The sequence below is a fragment of the Dasypus novemcinctus genome, chromosome 19 (genome assembly GCF_030445035.2).
Source record: "Dasypus novemcinctus isolate mDasNov1 chromosome 19, mDasNov1.1.hap2, whole genome shotgun sequence".
Lineage (NCBI taxonomy): Eukaryota > Metazoa > Chordata > Mammalia > Cingulata > Dasypodidae > Dasypus > Dasypus novemcinctus.
The window spans coordinates 17,848,026-17,861,624 of record NC_080691.1 but is presented as its reverse complement, the minus strand read 5'-3'; the positions used below and the strand labels follow the sequence as shown (position 1 = coordinate 17,861,624).

At 56.9% G+C, this 13,599-nt stretch overlaps 1 protein-coding gene across 1 annotated transcript; it reads right to left on the bottom strand.

The window, feature by feature from the left end:
* Positions 1 to 2,463: 2,463 nt before the first annotated feature.
* On the bottom strand, positions 2,464 to 11,728 carry CDK2AP1 (cyclin dependent kinase 2 associated protein 1). Its single transcript, XM_058281287.2, has 4 exons — positions 11,400 to 11,728; positions 6,808 to 6,905; positions 4,924 to 5,050; positions 2,464 to 2,671 (listed from the first exon to the last, which is right to left on the bottom strand). The coding sequence occupies exons 1-4, from the start codon at positions 11,452 to 11,454 to the stop codon at positions 2,604 to 2,606; spliced, it is 348 nt and encodes a 115-aa protein (XP_058137270.1). The 5' UTR covers positions 11,455 to 11,728; the 3' UTR covers positions 2,464 to 2,603.
* Positions 11,729 to 13,599: the final 1,871 nt, after the last annotated feature.

Here is a 13,599-nt window from a genome sequence, read left to right as displayed (position 1 = left end):
AAAAATGGCAGACTAGACTAAACTATAATGAATGGGGAGGTTGCACGGTAGGAATAAATTACAAAGACAAGGAAGCAATTACTTTAAAGAATAGCAGCTACTTTGGGGGTAAGGGACAGAGGAGTATCACTGAGATGCAACATTTGGGGGGGCTTTTGGGATGGCTGACAACATTTCTTGACTTGAGTTCTTGAAACTACACATTTATATGTGATTATCTTCTAATTACAAAAGTTTACTTTTTTGTTTTTAAACCATTTAATAATACATTTTTGGGGAGAACTGTAACATTGAGTCAAACATTAATAGCATTTTATGGTACTGTCATCTGCTGGGAGGTCAGTGCTCAATGATACTCAGATGTGAATTGTCTCAATGTAAAATTAAGAAAATAAAGTAAAAGATTTAAAAGTAAGTTACTTGCTCATTTACTCTATTAGCTAATAGACTACATGTTGCCAACTAACCTTTCTGATTTAGAAATACATATATCATTCCCTGTATGTTGGTTTGCAATTAGATGTACAAGAGATGAGATGCCAGAAATCTGATGCTTGCTAATTTGCTTGATAGCATCTCTAAAGCTGGATTTGACCAATCAATAACAGTAAAAATACCTTACAGTTGGTTTTCTTAAGGCATAATTAATAGTTTGGCTTGGCTTGTTAGAACACATCAGGAGTTCATGCATAAAATAAGAAAGAATAGTGAGGTGAGGCCATTGTCAGACTGCCAGATGCAAAGGCTTGCCTCATCTCTGCAGGGAAGACCTGGTCGCTCAGCAGTCACCAGGTGTATCGCATGCTCACATCCTAATACATTCATTGAGGCTGCCAGTTAAGGCTCATCTCACATTGGAGGGACCTGGTTTAGTAGCCTAAGTGTCCTGTACAGGGCTTCTAGTACCTCCGGGGGTCTGTGAGCTTGAAATGAAATTCAAAAAAACAATCTTGTGGGGTATGTTGGTGCGGGTATATTTATTAAATAATACACAGTGTAGTGTGGACTTAGTAAGGGTTCCATGGGTTTCACCTGACTGGCAAAGGGGTCTGTGGAACAAAAAAGATTAAGAACTCCTCATTTAGAAGGAAGTCAAACTATCTCAGGAATGTTACATAATAATCTGGTAGTAATGGGAAGGGAAATTTGGGGGTTACAGATGGAAGTGACAGTGGCTTCTATTTCACTGTCCTTTCTTGTACCTTTTGAGTTTTATGCCATTTGAAGAGGTAGGTCCACTGCCCCAGAATCCATTCCTAGTCTCTAGATTTACATAGCTGGGACATTACCTCATGCTACAGAACTGCCCATATCCCTATTTAGTTGTGGGTCTCCCCACCCATGCAAATCCTCATTATGTAAAGGTTACATCCTAAGGTAAATAATAAAAATTACCTCCATATCCCTTTGGATGACATCATTGGAGACCACATATCCAACCTGTTTATTCCCCAGCAGTAGAGCAAAATCTTCATCCGCACACCAGATGATGTAACTGGCTTGACTTCAGTGGCCACGTTAAATGAAAAATAGATTCCTGTAGTACCCAGGAAATCTCAGGGGACAAGAAGCACCTAAGAGCAAGAATGGCCTCGTTGTGTGGGGCAATGAGCAGTCAATAATACTGTTTCTATTTTCCTAATTTTCTTTCCTAACACACATCTAAGTTTGCTGAAATCAAAATTACGCATTATCCTCCATAATGAAACTTCACCTGATCGCTACCTTAGGACTTAAAAACACGTTTCCCTGAGCCAGTTGTGCTGACCACATCACAGTAAACACCTCTGAGCCAGGTGGAAAAACACCCAATGATACATACCTCCCACATCTCACTGAGGACTTTTAAAACAGCACTTAAGAATTCAAGGAATCCACATCTTAATACAAAGTGTTAATGAAAATAAGCTTTATTACATCAAGTAATAAATACATACAAAGATGCAAACAGTTTCAGTCATTTTTTCCCAGACATTTTGATCAACTTACAGGAAACACAAAACTGAAAGCTACACACAGTCTCAGTATGAAAATTTTCGGGGGTCCTTGTTCAGTATGATAGATTGCTCTTCTGTATTTATAACTTGTGCACTTTTTATTTGACTTCAAAGCACTAATAGTCATGCAAATGCTTAAGCAAAAAGTTATATTAAGCAGAATCTACACTGTATTGCCAAACTGGGACTGGCTACTAAGAAAAGCGTGCTGTCAGTATTTGCTAAAAACAGAATCCTTAGAGTTGTATTAGCTTATGAAAATAACAATTTAGGTAACATAAATGTATTCAAGAGAAGATTAAAGTGAGATACTGGTATCTTGGAGGCAAACTATAGTTTGATGTAAGATAGGTAACTTTTCCACGTATTATTTTTTTAATCAATGCTTAAAAAAAAATACCCGGGTACTTCCTAACTACTTAAAACACAAATCCTAATCAACTGCAAAATCTTTTCTCAATCTTAGTCGGTAGGTTCAGAGCCTAATGAACCATGAAAACAAACTGTTAACATTTTGAAAACAAAAGAGTTACATCTGAACAGGTAGATGAACTGTAACTTCTCATCTTGTAAAAAGATGGAAAGCCTTCAAAGCTAACGAGGCGGCTAGGATCTGGCATTCCGTTCTGTTTCGGCCAAGCACTCCCGAACCAGTCCTCTAGCGTGAATGATGCCTGCAAGAGAAGCAGAGGCTGGGAGTCACCTGCAGAACACGCCATGGAACCCGCTCTAGGATAGGCAGAGGCTCCTTTCAGGACGGGCCAGAAAACCCTCAGACTGGACGGGAAACTCGGGGCACCTGCAGCCAGAGGATCCTACTGTGCAAGTGGCTGCACGGGCTCTGCCAAGGTGCTCTCCTCTCTTTCAAGAGCCTTTGTCTCCTAGTTAAAATCCATGTCTCCCTCAAAATTTCTTTCTGCACTCATAGTAACAGCTGGCCAGCTCTCCTTTCATGACGTCCCATCCCTTCAAATCCTTGTTATTTTTCTCTGGCTTCTACGTGTGCTGATTGTAGGAAGGGCTTGATCAGTGCTAACCATGGCAAACGAATACTTTCAGTCTGCACGTGTTAGGATGCCAGCCCAAGACCGCTGCTTTATGCTCAATTCCTGGTCCACCATGACCAGCCTCAGCCATCTTCTGCCCTATCCATCTCCTTATCCTTTAGCTTTAGGTGGCTACCTTTAAAAATAAATACAAAAAAACTTTTTTCCTTTTTTTCACTTCTAGCGAACTTCATGAAATAGTGATCTCATTTTAACAGGCACCAAGAATTCTATGATAACTCCCAGAAGACATGGTGAGTGACATCCCCAAGTCACTGACAGCTAAGATTTAGGCGTCACCAATCTTTACTGTCTCAGGGTTTGGCAGATTTTTTGCTATACAGGGCCAGACAGCAAATATTTTAGGCTCTGTGGGCCCATCAGTCTTATCACAACTACTCAACCCTACCCTTGTCCTGCCAAAGTAGCCAGGCAATGTATACACAGTTGCGGCCTGGCTCCATAAATAAGTTTGAATTTCACACAATTTCTGTGTCACAAAATATTCTCGTTTACTTTCTTCAACCCATATACTCTGTAAAAACCATCCCTGGCTCACAGGCCGTCATCTGCTGGCCTATCAGCAATGTTCCTGAGGCCCCACTCTATCACCCCTTTCACCCTCCTGGAACACAGAATTGGCTAGCCTGGGCTTGCCTATGGGCCAGCAGGTGGTCTTACTCATCACTGTGGGACCGGCAGCTGGCCCAGGGCCTGTGCAGGATGGGCACGTGCTGAGTGCCTGTCAAATTTTGGGTTCTAGCATCTTCCCAAGGATTTCCATTTGGGACCAGCAGGATGACCTCAAATCTCTTCCCCAATTACAGCCTCCAAGGTGGCTGGTTTCCTTGTCCCCCAAGCCTCTGTTCTTGCCCTTACTAACACTGCTAGGAAGTTCATCTCTGGAGCAATTGTCAGATTGGCTCTGACAACCAAGTGTGAGCGTCCTTGGCAGACGCCCGCCTCATCAGGCTGCTCGTGCGGGACACGGGCCTGGCACACAGCAAGTCAGCGTGTGGAAGTGGGCTCGGCGGCCCCAGAGCTGGCCCCTCCATGTCCCAGTTCATCAGTTCATCTCTTCACACAAGTTTCCAAACCACCGCTAAGCACATTTTTGGCAGGAGCCTGTCCTCAGCAGCCCTGCCGGTGGACAGGGGTGGGGTTACAGTACTCCCACCTCTTGCCACAGAGTTATAACCAAAGAATGTTCCTTCCTCTGTTTCTCCAAAGTTTCTTCTTGAACCTTTTTTAAGAAACCCCCAAATCCCTCCCAAATATTAAATTAGCACCGTTTCTCTGTATGGCCACCTTCCAAAATAGAAATCCTTTTGTTCTCCTCCGCGCCCCTAGACTTTAACGAGGTAGCCACCTATTTAACTTCCTTCTGAACTCAGCTGGCCAGCCGCATCTGCACGGGAGGCACTTTTTGGCTTTGATACCACCCTCACCACGAAAGATCCTATGACAGACACACACTTCTTGGAACCCAACACCAAAGAGGTGACAACTGAGCACCATCTCAGGCACTGACCAAGCCCAGAGGAGGCTTGGCTCCTGCTGCCCCCTGGCCTGGCTATAAAGAAGGTGGGTCCTTCCTGAGGCCTCATCGCTGGTGAGGGCTGCCCTTCTAGATACCCCCAAAGCACAGGGTCCTTCCTCCACCAGACCCCGAGAAGCAGCCCACACCCTGCCCCCGGCCCTGCCCGATGCCTCCACACCAGTCACTCCTTCCCACAACAGGAGCCCAGCGAGGAGGGGACTCTTCCCACCCCACCCTCCAACGATCTCTTCAGAAAAACAAAGCAGTGAGCGGGCCAGTGCTTTGGGGTTCCCCCAGCAGCAAGGCCGCATCCCGCAGGGGAGCCGGGCCAGGGGCGCACCTCGTTTCAATCTCTCCATGGCGCTCTTGCTCCCTGCGTAGGTGGGTCTGATCTCTTTCCCCAGCTCTTCGATGATGGCCAGCAGCTCAGCATATTTGCTTTGGGGCACCTGGCTGTTCCCAGTTCCCTAGAAGCAGAAAGAAATGGGTTGAGATGGATGTGAACACTAAGCTGACCTGAACGCCATGGCCAGGAGGACCCCAAGCCCATACAGGCAGCGGGACGGAGAGGCTGGGTAGGGCCTGGGAGCCCGGGCCCAGGAGGGAGGCCAGAGGAGAGCAGCCCGGCCTCAGACGCCCAGAGCAGTGCTATCACCCGGGCCCCCGCCCCCAAGTCAGAGGCTGGGCCTCACTCTGCCATCCTCCGACACGCAAGGGAATCACCTGGCGGTCTCAAGAAGGTCCTTTCCTCATCTCAAAGGAGAAAAAGAGGACTGCCGTGTCTCAACTACAAAGGGCAAAGAAATCTCTAGGACCTGAGGGATGGGAACATCCAGTGCAAGGGGGGGCGGTCGGTGGGGCTACACAGATCACCAGAGACCCCCTGGAGTGTGCTGGGACCCCCCTAGACTCCCCCCACTGCTGGCAGAGCCCACCCCGAGGGCCCCAAGGCAAGCACCCAGATCGGCCCGGTGGGGTTTGCGGCAGGCCTGCAGGCTGAGGCCTCGCCCACGGGCCTCCCCTCCTGCCGGCGGTCCTTCTCCCACCGCTGCACGAGGGTGGCCATCTTCCACTGCAAAGCCCTCGCCTGCTCCTCCCTCTTCTGCCGCTGCCTCCTCTCGGCCTCCCGGTCCTCCGGCTCCTCCACGCTGGCCCAGCGCCGCCTCTTGGCCTTCCGCTCCTTCACCCTCTCCTTTTCCCACTCCCACCCGTCCTCCCGCTGCAGCTTCATGGCCAGAGCGTTGCGCTGCCTCTCCAGGCTGCGCTTCAGGCCGTCCTCCCGCTGCCGCCGCTTCTTCAGGCGGTCCCTCTCCAGGGTCCGCGCCTGTTTCTCCTCCTGGGACAGGACGGCCTGGCGCGGCATGGCGAGTGCGGTGACAGGGAGCCCAGGCCTGGAGCGGGAGCCCCAGCCACCTCACTCCGAGAAACCATCTCCTTGGCATCCGCGGAACACTCACGTCTGGCCAAGGGGGAGAGTGTTCCGGCTGGAAACCACAGGCCCGGAGGACTTGAGGCCTCACCGGCAACCCCCCCAAGGGGCCGCATTTCCGTTTCAATCTCAGAATGTAACGAAGTAACAGCTGGCTCTGTTAAAGCTTTCGTCCACCCTGAGACTGGCACCTGTATTGTCCCCCATTGACCAATGAGGAAACCGAGTCGCAGGGAGGTCATGTACGTGGCGAAGCCATGGTTGGAGCCCCATCAACCTCACTCCAGGCTCTACAGTCTTAACCCACCAGCCCTTGAAGAAATGCACCCTGATTCTGTTAGGTGTTGGAAACTGAGATTTGGGGCCCACCCTTCTCTTCGCTGGGCCCAAGACGTCATGGAGAGAAAGGACATGTTCCTTCTCATCGCCCAACAGGCCTCACTTCCCTGGAAAACAGGAACGAGCAGACCCACTTAGGATACACACCGCTGGGGGCCCTCGGCCAGAATCGAGGTTCTAGGGTGTCTGGCCTTTTGCTGTGCTCCCCTTCTCTCCCACCACCGCGTCCCCAATGAAACAGCTTGTGTTAGTCCTCAGCTTCTGCCTTGCACCTGGATCAAGAACCAAGCCAGAACCTTGGGTTCCATCATTTCTAGTCCTTTCTCTCTTGTACCAACTCTGCTCCCCCAGAATGGGGAACACAGCTCCAAGCTGTGGGGCCCCCACCCCCTTAGGGCCCAGGACCAACCCCCCCCCCATGTCCCCTCCCACCTCGCCGGCACCCCCGGAGCGCACCTGGGTGTAGCCAAGGGATGGCGGCCCGTAGTCACTCAGCAGCTGGCGGTACTGCGAGGATGTCGCCATGCTGGTAGAAGGAGAGTGGACGCTTCCAGCTACGGGGGAGGAGAGAGAAAGGGTCAGCAATCAGGTGGCCTTGGCTAGAGGAGGAGTCTGAGTCCCACGACAATCCCCTGCCACAAACTCCTACCACCAGTCATGCTCTTTTGTCTTTGTAGAATAAAGACCCCTGCTCTTGACCTCTAGAGTTTGGGCATAGCCCTAACCCTCGGCCTAGATGAGTGACAGTAAATACGGAGCCACAATGCCACCACTCTCCATTCCCACCTCAGCAGACCTTGTTAGTTAATCACAGAGCCCCTCCTTCCCATCCAGAGCCTCTCCCAAGCACTCGAGAATGGAACCAAAGATGAAAGTGGTGGCTAGCCTAGGCCTAATCCTCACCAGGGCCCTTTCCCCGGGTCCTGCCCCCACCTAGACCCACATCACTGCCACAAGAGACTGCCTGCTAGGAACAAGGCCACACCGGGGCTAGGACTCCTAACACACACGAGGTCTTTCTGCTCCAGTGTGCCCAAATCCCTGCTGGCTCATAAGGCGAGGAAGACAAGAGAAAGGCTCGGAAGATTGGAAACGCAGCCCAGGCTGGAAACTTTGGGTATAGCAGACCTAAATCAAGGATCTGGAGGACGCTCTGGACTCACTGTGTGAGCTCGGACAAGCCCCTCCACCTCTCTGAGCTCCTGACCCTCCTCTCCCCAAAGAGGAGACAGGATTCCTGACAGTCTGCTCTTACACCCCAGGTGGCTGTGCACCCCAAGGGGCAGGGGTAAGGCCCCACTTTTGGAACTTAATATTCAGAATCACCATCCTGGGGGCCAGCAGACAGAGCCCAAGCGGGCCCCAGGCCCCGCTGGGAAGGCAGCCTCCTGGACGGGGCTGGGGAGGGGCCCCCAGGGGCATCTTCCGGCTCCAACTCCGTGAGCACGCAGGCCCATAATGGCGCCCGAGTGGCCGTGAGTGGGCAAAAGATGTCCTGCGGAATGCAAACGGCAGTAACCATGGAGAATTTACCTAGTCCTCCTCGGCAGCCGCCCGCCGGCCTTCACACCCAACCGGGGAGCAGCTCCCCCTCTGCCTGCCGCCCCCAGAGCCAAACGGCCTCACACACACACACACACACACACACACGCACGCACGCACGCACACGGCAGACTCCGCAGACTTGGCCCTGGGATGGACAGCTGGTGCCAAGGCTGGCCAAATCGACCAGCTGCTCGTCTGGTGTGGGCAAGGGGAGGGGCAGGGGAGGAAGGAAGTTCAGGAGCTCAGGCTGAGGGGCGGGAAGGGGCCCTGGAGGATTCCGGGAGCCAATCCCCTGGTTTAGAAAGAGCAGGGCCCTGGAGGGGGGAGGGCGTCGCCCCAGGCCGCACAGAAGGGCCCAGGAAACTGGGCTCCCCAGTGGCCTGCCCCTAGGTCCAAGAGCTGAGAGCAGCTCTGCCCCCAGGATGTCTTACGAGGCCACCAGCCTGTCCTGGAGTTCCCTGCTGGGCCCAGACATACGCCCAAGCTTGGGCTGCCCAGTCAGGCAACGGCTGAATCCCGAATTCGCCACCCTGAGCCTCAGTTTCCTTTTCTGTGAAGTGGGGAGGACAGGCCACCTGCACTAAAGTAACAAGCCGTTCATGACGGGGACAAGCACGACTGTGACCTCTGTTCAGGCAATGGCAGGTATGTAGCAGCCGGAGCACAGCACCCCTGCCCCCAGCTCCCCTGACAACATCAGCCAAACCCCAATTTCCTGAACCTTCCCACAGGGGCAGTGAGCCTGGCTGCGTAGCGCCAGCCTCCCAGTCCCAGCCCTGGGTTGGCTCCTGACCTCTCTGGGTTTGGGAAAGGCAGGACGCTAAATGCGAGAGACAGGTGCCTCACACCCCGCCTCGAGGCCTCGGGAGGAGTCTCACCCCCTGCAGGGGAGCTGGACGCTAGCTCTGCATCTTCCCTACCACCTCCTGCCTCCTCCTTTTTAGCCTTGGTTCCTCCCTTCCCCTTTCCCATCCGCCCTCCTACGGGCAAGGCCCCGAACTAGGAGCTGGTGCCACTCCTGGCTGCGGGACCTCAGCCAAAGCCATTCCGTCTCTGGGCCTCAGTTTCCCCATCTGTGAGGCAATGCTTTCCAGCAGAATGCCTGGCAGCTCTAGGTTCTACCCTCTTGGAGGGGGCTGACGTTCGGTCTTGGGGGCTAATGGAGGGGGAAGTGAGAAATCCCCCCGTTTGGGTTGCAGGGAGGGAGTCAGGCAACAGCTCAGGGTTTGACTTTCCCATTACCCCAGACACGTGGCAGGGGAACCCCAATCCTCCGCCAGCACCAGCTCCTTATTTGGTGGGGGGGTGGGGGGCTAACGCTAGAGAGAGTTGGGAAAGGGCCCCGAGTGCCAGTCCTGGCCAGCCCTTCCTGCAGACACGGGGAGGGCCAGCGGGTCAGCCGAGGGAGGCCACGGGGAGAGCCAGACTCCACGTCAGCACGGCCGTCTCTGGAGCATCGCAGACAATGAGCGCAGTGTGCGGGGACCAGGGAGGGCCGGGGCCGGGTGGGGTTGGCAGAGGCCAGGAAGCTCCAGGGGCCAGAGCCCGGCTCCCCGCCCTGGCTCCCCGCCCCCACCGCCCAGACAAAGAGCCGGCAGGGGCCCAGGGAGCTGGCGGCCTTCCCGCCACTCTCCAGTGGGGAGGCGGGGGCTTTGTCTACCGCGCCGCCACCGCAGGCCAGGCCGCGGCTTGGCAACCCCCGAGCAGGAGGCAGGGCTGGAGGGCGTGAGGGATGATGACAGCGAGCCGGCAGGAGCGGCGGAGAGTCCATCTTGGATGCAAATGGCAAGGGGCGATGAGGCTTGCTGCAGAGGGGGCCCCCAGCCAAATTACCAGCCACCTGGGGACCTGAGCATTCCTCCTGGAACTGAGCAAGGAGAAAGGGGGAAGCCTGCATCTGGGTGCGAGCTAGCGCTGGCCAGGGCTGCTCAAGGGTGCCGAGGGGGTACCTGTCACACTCTGTGACCCCAAGCCCCAAGGTCCCAGTCTGGGGTCCCTGCCTCGGCTACCCCAGACAGGACCAAAACTGCCTGCCTGGTCCAGGCTGCGTAACCCTCTGCCCTCCCCGACCAGGAGAAGACCAAGGAGGCAGCGAGGAAGCCTACCTGGGCAGCAAGTCTGTCTCCATCAGGTTCTCAGACCCCAGAGGACACAGTGGCTGTTTGCTCTCTTGGGAGGGGCAGGGGGGGCAGGCAGAGCCCACTTCTGAGCAATTCAACTGTCCCATGGACACCCTGAATCTAAACCCATTCCACTTCCAGAATTTCGGAGTCCAAGAAGTTAAAAAAAATAAAAACACCCTTTTTCTGAGTCCCTCTTAGGATTTTTAGTGATGGGGTCAACCTTTGGAGGCAAGGCCCAAAACCCGAAGCCAACTGCCAGCGTGGCCTTTTGGGGGAGCAGGGCCCATCCCCCCTCCGGCCACGGGGATGCAGCCGCTCCCTCTGCACCGCCAACGCCCGGCTCTTGTGGAAGTCTGTTCCCAACTAAGTGTCCACAGAAGAGGGTCCCTGGTGAGGAGACAAAGCCAGCCACCTCCGAACCCCAACAATTTCACCTCTCCCTCCCGAAGGCACCCAGAGCCCCGGGCAAGCCCCCGCCCCCGGCACGACCTGAGGCTACCTGACAACTTCGGGAGGAGTTTCCCCGGACCGCCCAGCTCCAGCCCAGGAGAGGGAAACAGAGTCCCCGGGCCCGCGCGGCTCCCGCAGGAGCTCCTCCCGTGCCCAGTCCTGGGGGCTCCGCGCTCAGGGGCCCCACGCCCGATGCCGCCCCACCCCCCACCCCACCCCCGCGGGCACCCTGCAGCCGGGGGTTTCTCCAACTTCTTCCACTCGGCGCGCGCCTGAGGGGATCCCCCACGTGCCTGGGTTGGGGCCGCCCCTGCTCTTCCCCGCGCGCCCACCCCAGGCCCCCTCGCCCCTCGGGTCCCGGGCACGGCCCGCGCGCCACCTGCTCTGCGCCCCCCCGGGCAGGCGCAGCCCCCTCCCGGCCCGCGCGTGGTCTGGCACCGCACACGTGCACCCCCGCAGCCCGGCGCCCGCACCCCGGGCCTGCTCGCCCTCCGCCCCGGGCCCCGCGGCCCCGCACCCCGCTCGCGCCGCGGCCCGGGCTGCTCCCGACTCCCGCCGGCAGGGGCCCTCGCCGAGCCGCCCAAAAGCCGGAGGAAAAAAGGAGCCGAGAACAGCCCTCCCCCGCCCTCGCCGCTCCGCTCCCCGGGATCCCCGGGCCGCCGGCGCGGGGGGCGCCCCGCGGGGCCCGCGCCGCCCGCCCCGGCCCCGGCCCGCCCGCCGCGACGCGGGGCGCCCCGGAGAAGTTTGGCGGCGCGGACGCCGGAATCATGGCGGCGGCGGCGGCGCTGCCCCGGGCCGGGGACCCGGTGCCCGGCGCCCCCACCCCCGGCCGCCGCCGCCCCGGGCCCCGGAGGCGGGCGCGCGGGCCCCCAACTTGGCGGCACTTGGGGAGGCGGCGCGCGGAGGGCCCCGCGGGGCGCACTCACTCACCCGCGTTGAGGGAGGCGGCGGGCATGTGCGCGTTCAAGTTCGGTTTGTAAGACATGCCCGCGGGCGGCGGGGCGCGGGGCGCGCGGGGCCGGGCCCGCGGCGGCGGCGGCGGCGGCGGCGAGGCGGCGAGGGGGCGCGGCGCCCGCGGCCCTGCGCCCGTCCGTGCGCCCGCCGGGCTCCCGCGCACTTTTTGTTGTCGGCGGCTCGGGCCGCGCCGGCAAATATGGCCGTCCCTCCGGCGGCGCCCGCCGCAGTATATCACCCATACATCGGGCGCGCGGGCGCAGGGGCGGCCGCAAACTTTGTGCGGAGCCAGCGGGGCCGGCCGGGCCGGGAGGGGGCGGCCCCGGCGCGCCCGCGGCCCCGGCGTCAGCCTCGGCCCCGCCCGCCCGGCCGCGCCCCGCGCCTCCCCGCTCGCGCCGCAACTTGGCAAAGTTTGGGGGGGCGGGGGGCCCGCGCGCGCCGCGGCCGGGGTGGGGGGGAGCGCCGGGCCCGCCCGACCCCCGCCCCCTCCCGGGCGCCGCGCGGCCGCCGCCTCAGCGCCTCAGCCGCTTCGGCCGCCTCCGGCGCGGGCGCGCCTGAGAGAAACACTTTTCTCCCTTTTCGGGGGCGGTGGGGGCAGGGATGGAAAATTACCTGGAGAAAATGGTGGCGAGCGCGGCCGCGTCGCCCGCGGGTCGGGCCGGGCGCCCGCGGCCGGCTGCTCGCCGTCGTCGGCCCGAGCCGTTCTGGACAGGCTCGGCCGTGACTTCCAGGTGACTTGCCTGGAGTCGGGGGTTTGGAGCCCTTTGTGAGGCTCGGACGCCTTCGAGACGGTGACAAAAGCGCGAGGCCTCTTCCCCCGGGCACCTTCGCGCCCGCCGTGCGCCTCGTTTAGGCAGAGGAGCGGGTCGCGAGAGCCGCGGGGCGCCTCCTGTGTGCCAGGCCGCGTTCTAGGCTCTGGTGCCCGGGCTGCTGAACGAGGGGTTCGTCAGCTGGAACTGAAATTCAGAAAAACCGGATTCTTGTGGGGACGTGATGCGGAGGGGGAGGGGGGGAGCGGGGAGGTATTGATGAAGTCAGGCACCGTGTAGGGCGGCCCTCGCGGCCCAGGGAACCCAAAAGGTTAAAAGAAGCCCTGCTCTGGAGACTCAAGAATGAACTTGGCCAAGTTTCTCCTCCCTCGACTTGACCTTTCGGGTTTTGACCCTCCTCCAGCCCCACGTATTTTGGATGAGATGAATCGCCCTGTGGAGGGGCTAACTGCCCGGAGTTTGGCCCAAAGAGTAAAGCGAGTCCAAGGACGCAGGATGCCCATCCTTTTCGGTTGTTTTCAATCGCCGTGGCTTGCTGATTTTTCCTTGGTCGCAGCTCTTTGGACATCGCCTCCGTCCCCTCCTGACAAAGGCGTCAACCCCCCACCCCCCGCCCCGGAGAAGGAAGGGGCACCCACGCATTCCGACCCCATTCACCCGCGTCCCTCGGGGATCACGTTGTGGGCTGGCCCCAGCAGAGCATGCTCAGTGGAATTTTATTTCATGGATAAATTCGTCACCCCCTTCTGCACTTTCCTCAGCGCCCCCGAACAGTTGAGTAGTGTCGTCCAACACATACCTAGTGCAAGTCACTTAGGCTATTTTAAATTTTTAGTAGACACATTTTAGAAGTAGAAGAAACGGGGAAAAATTAAGTTTAATATTATATTTAACCCAATATATTCTGGGATTCCAATATGTAATCAATATACGGAAATTCTTAATGTTATTGAGCAAATCCTTCAAAATCCAGTGGGGATTTTACACACATACAGTAAGTACTTGGTTGTTGTTAGAAGGTGGGATTGAACCCTGGACCTCCCCCATGGGAAGCAGGTGCACAACCACTGAGCTACACCCACTCCCCCACGCAGTGCACTGTAATGCCTGCACTTTCATGGCGCAGGAATCTAGACCCCAGCTGCCTGCTCTCCCTTCTGCAAATGTCCCGGCTGTTCTCTTTAGACATTGTTATATTTTTGGCAGGACGTCCAGCCTTTGCTTTAAGTCCTGAATATCATTGAACAAATATTTTGTTTCCTTTTTTTTTTTTTTAAGAGGTACAGGGGGGATTGAACCCAGGATCTGTGAATGCCAAGTAGGTGCTCAACCACTGAGCTACGCCAGCTCCACTTCCTTCTTTTTTAATTGAAACAATTCACCTACCATAAAATTTAGCATTTGAC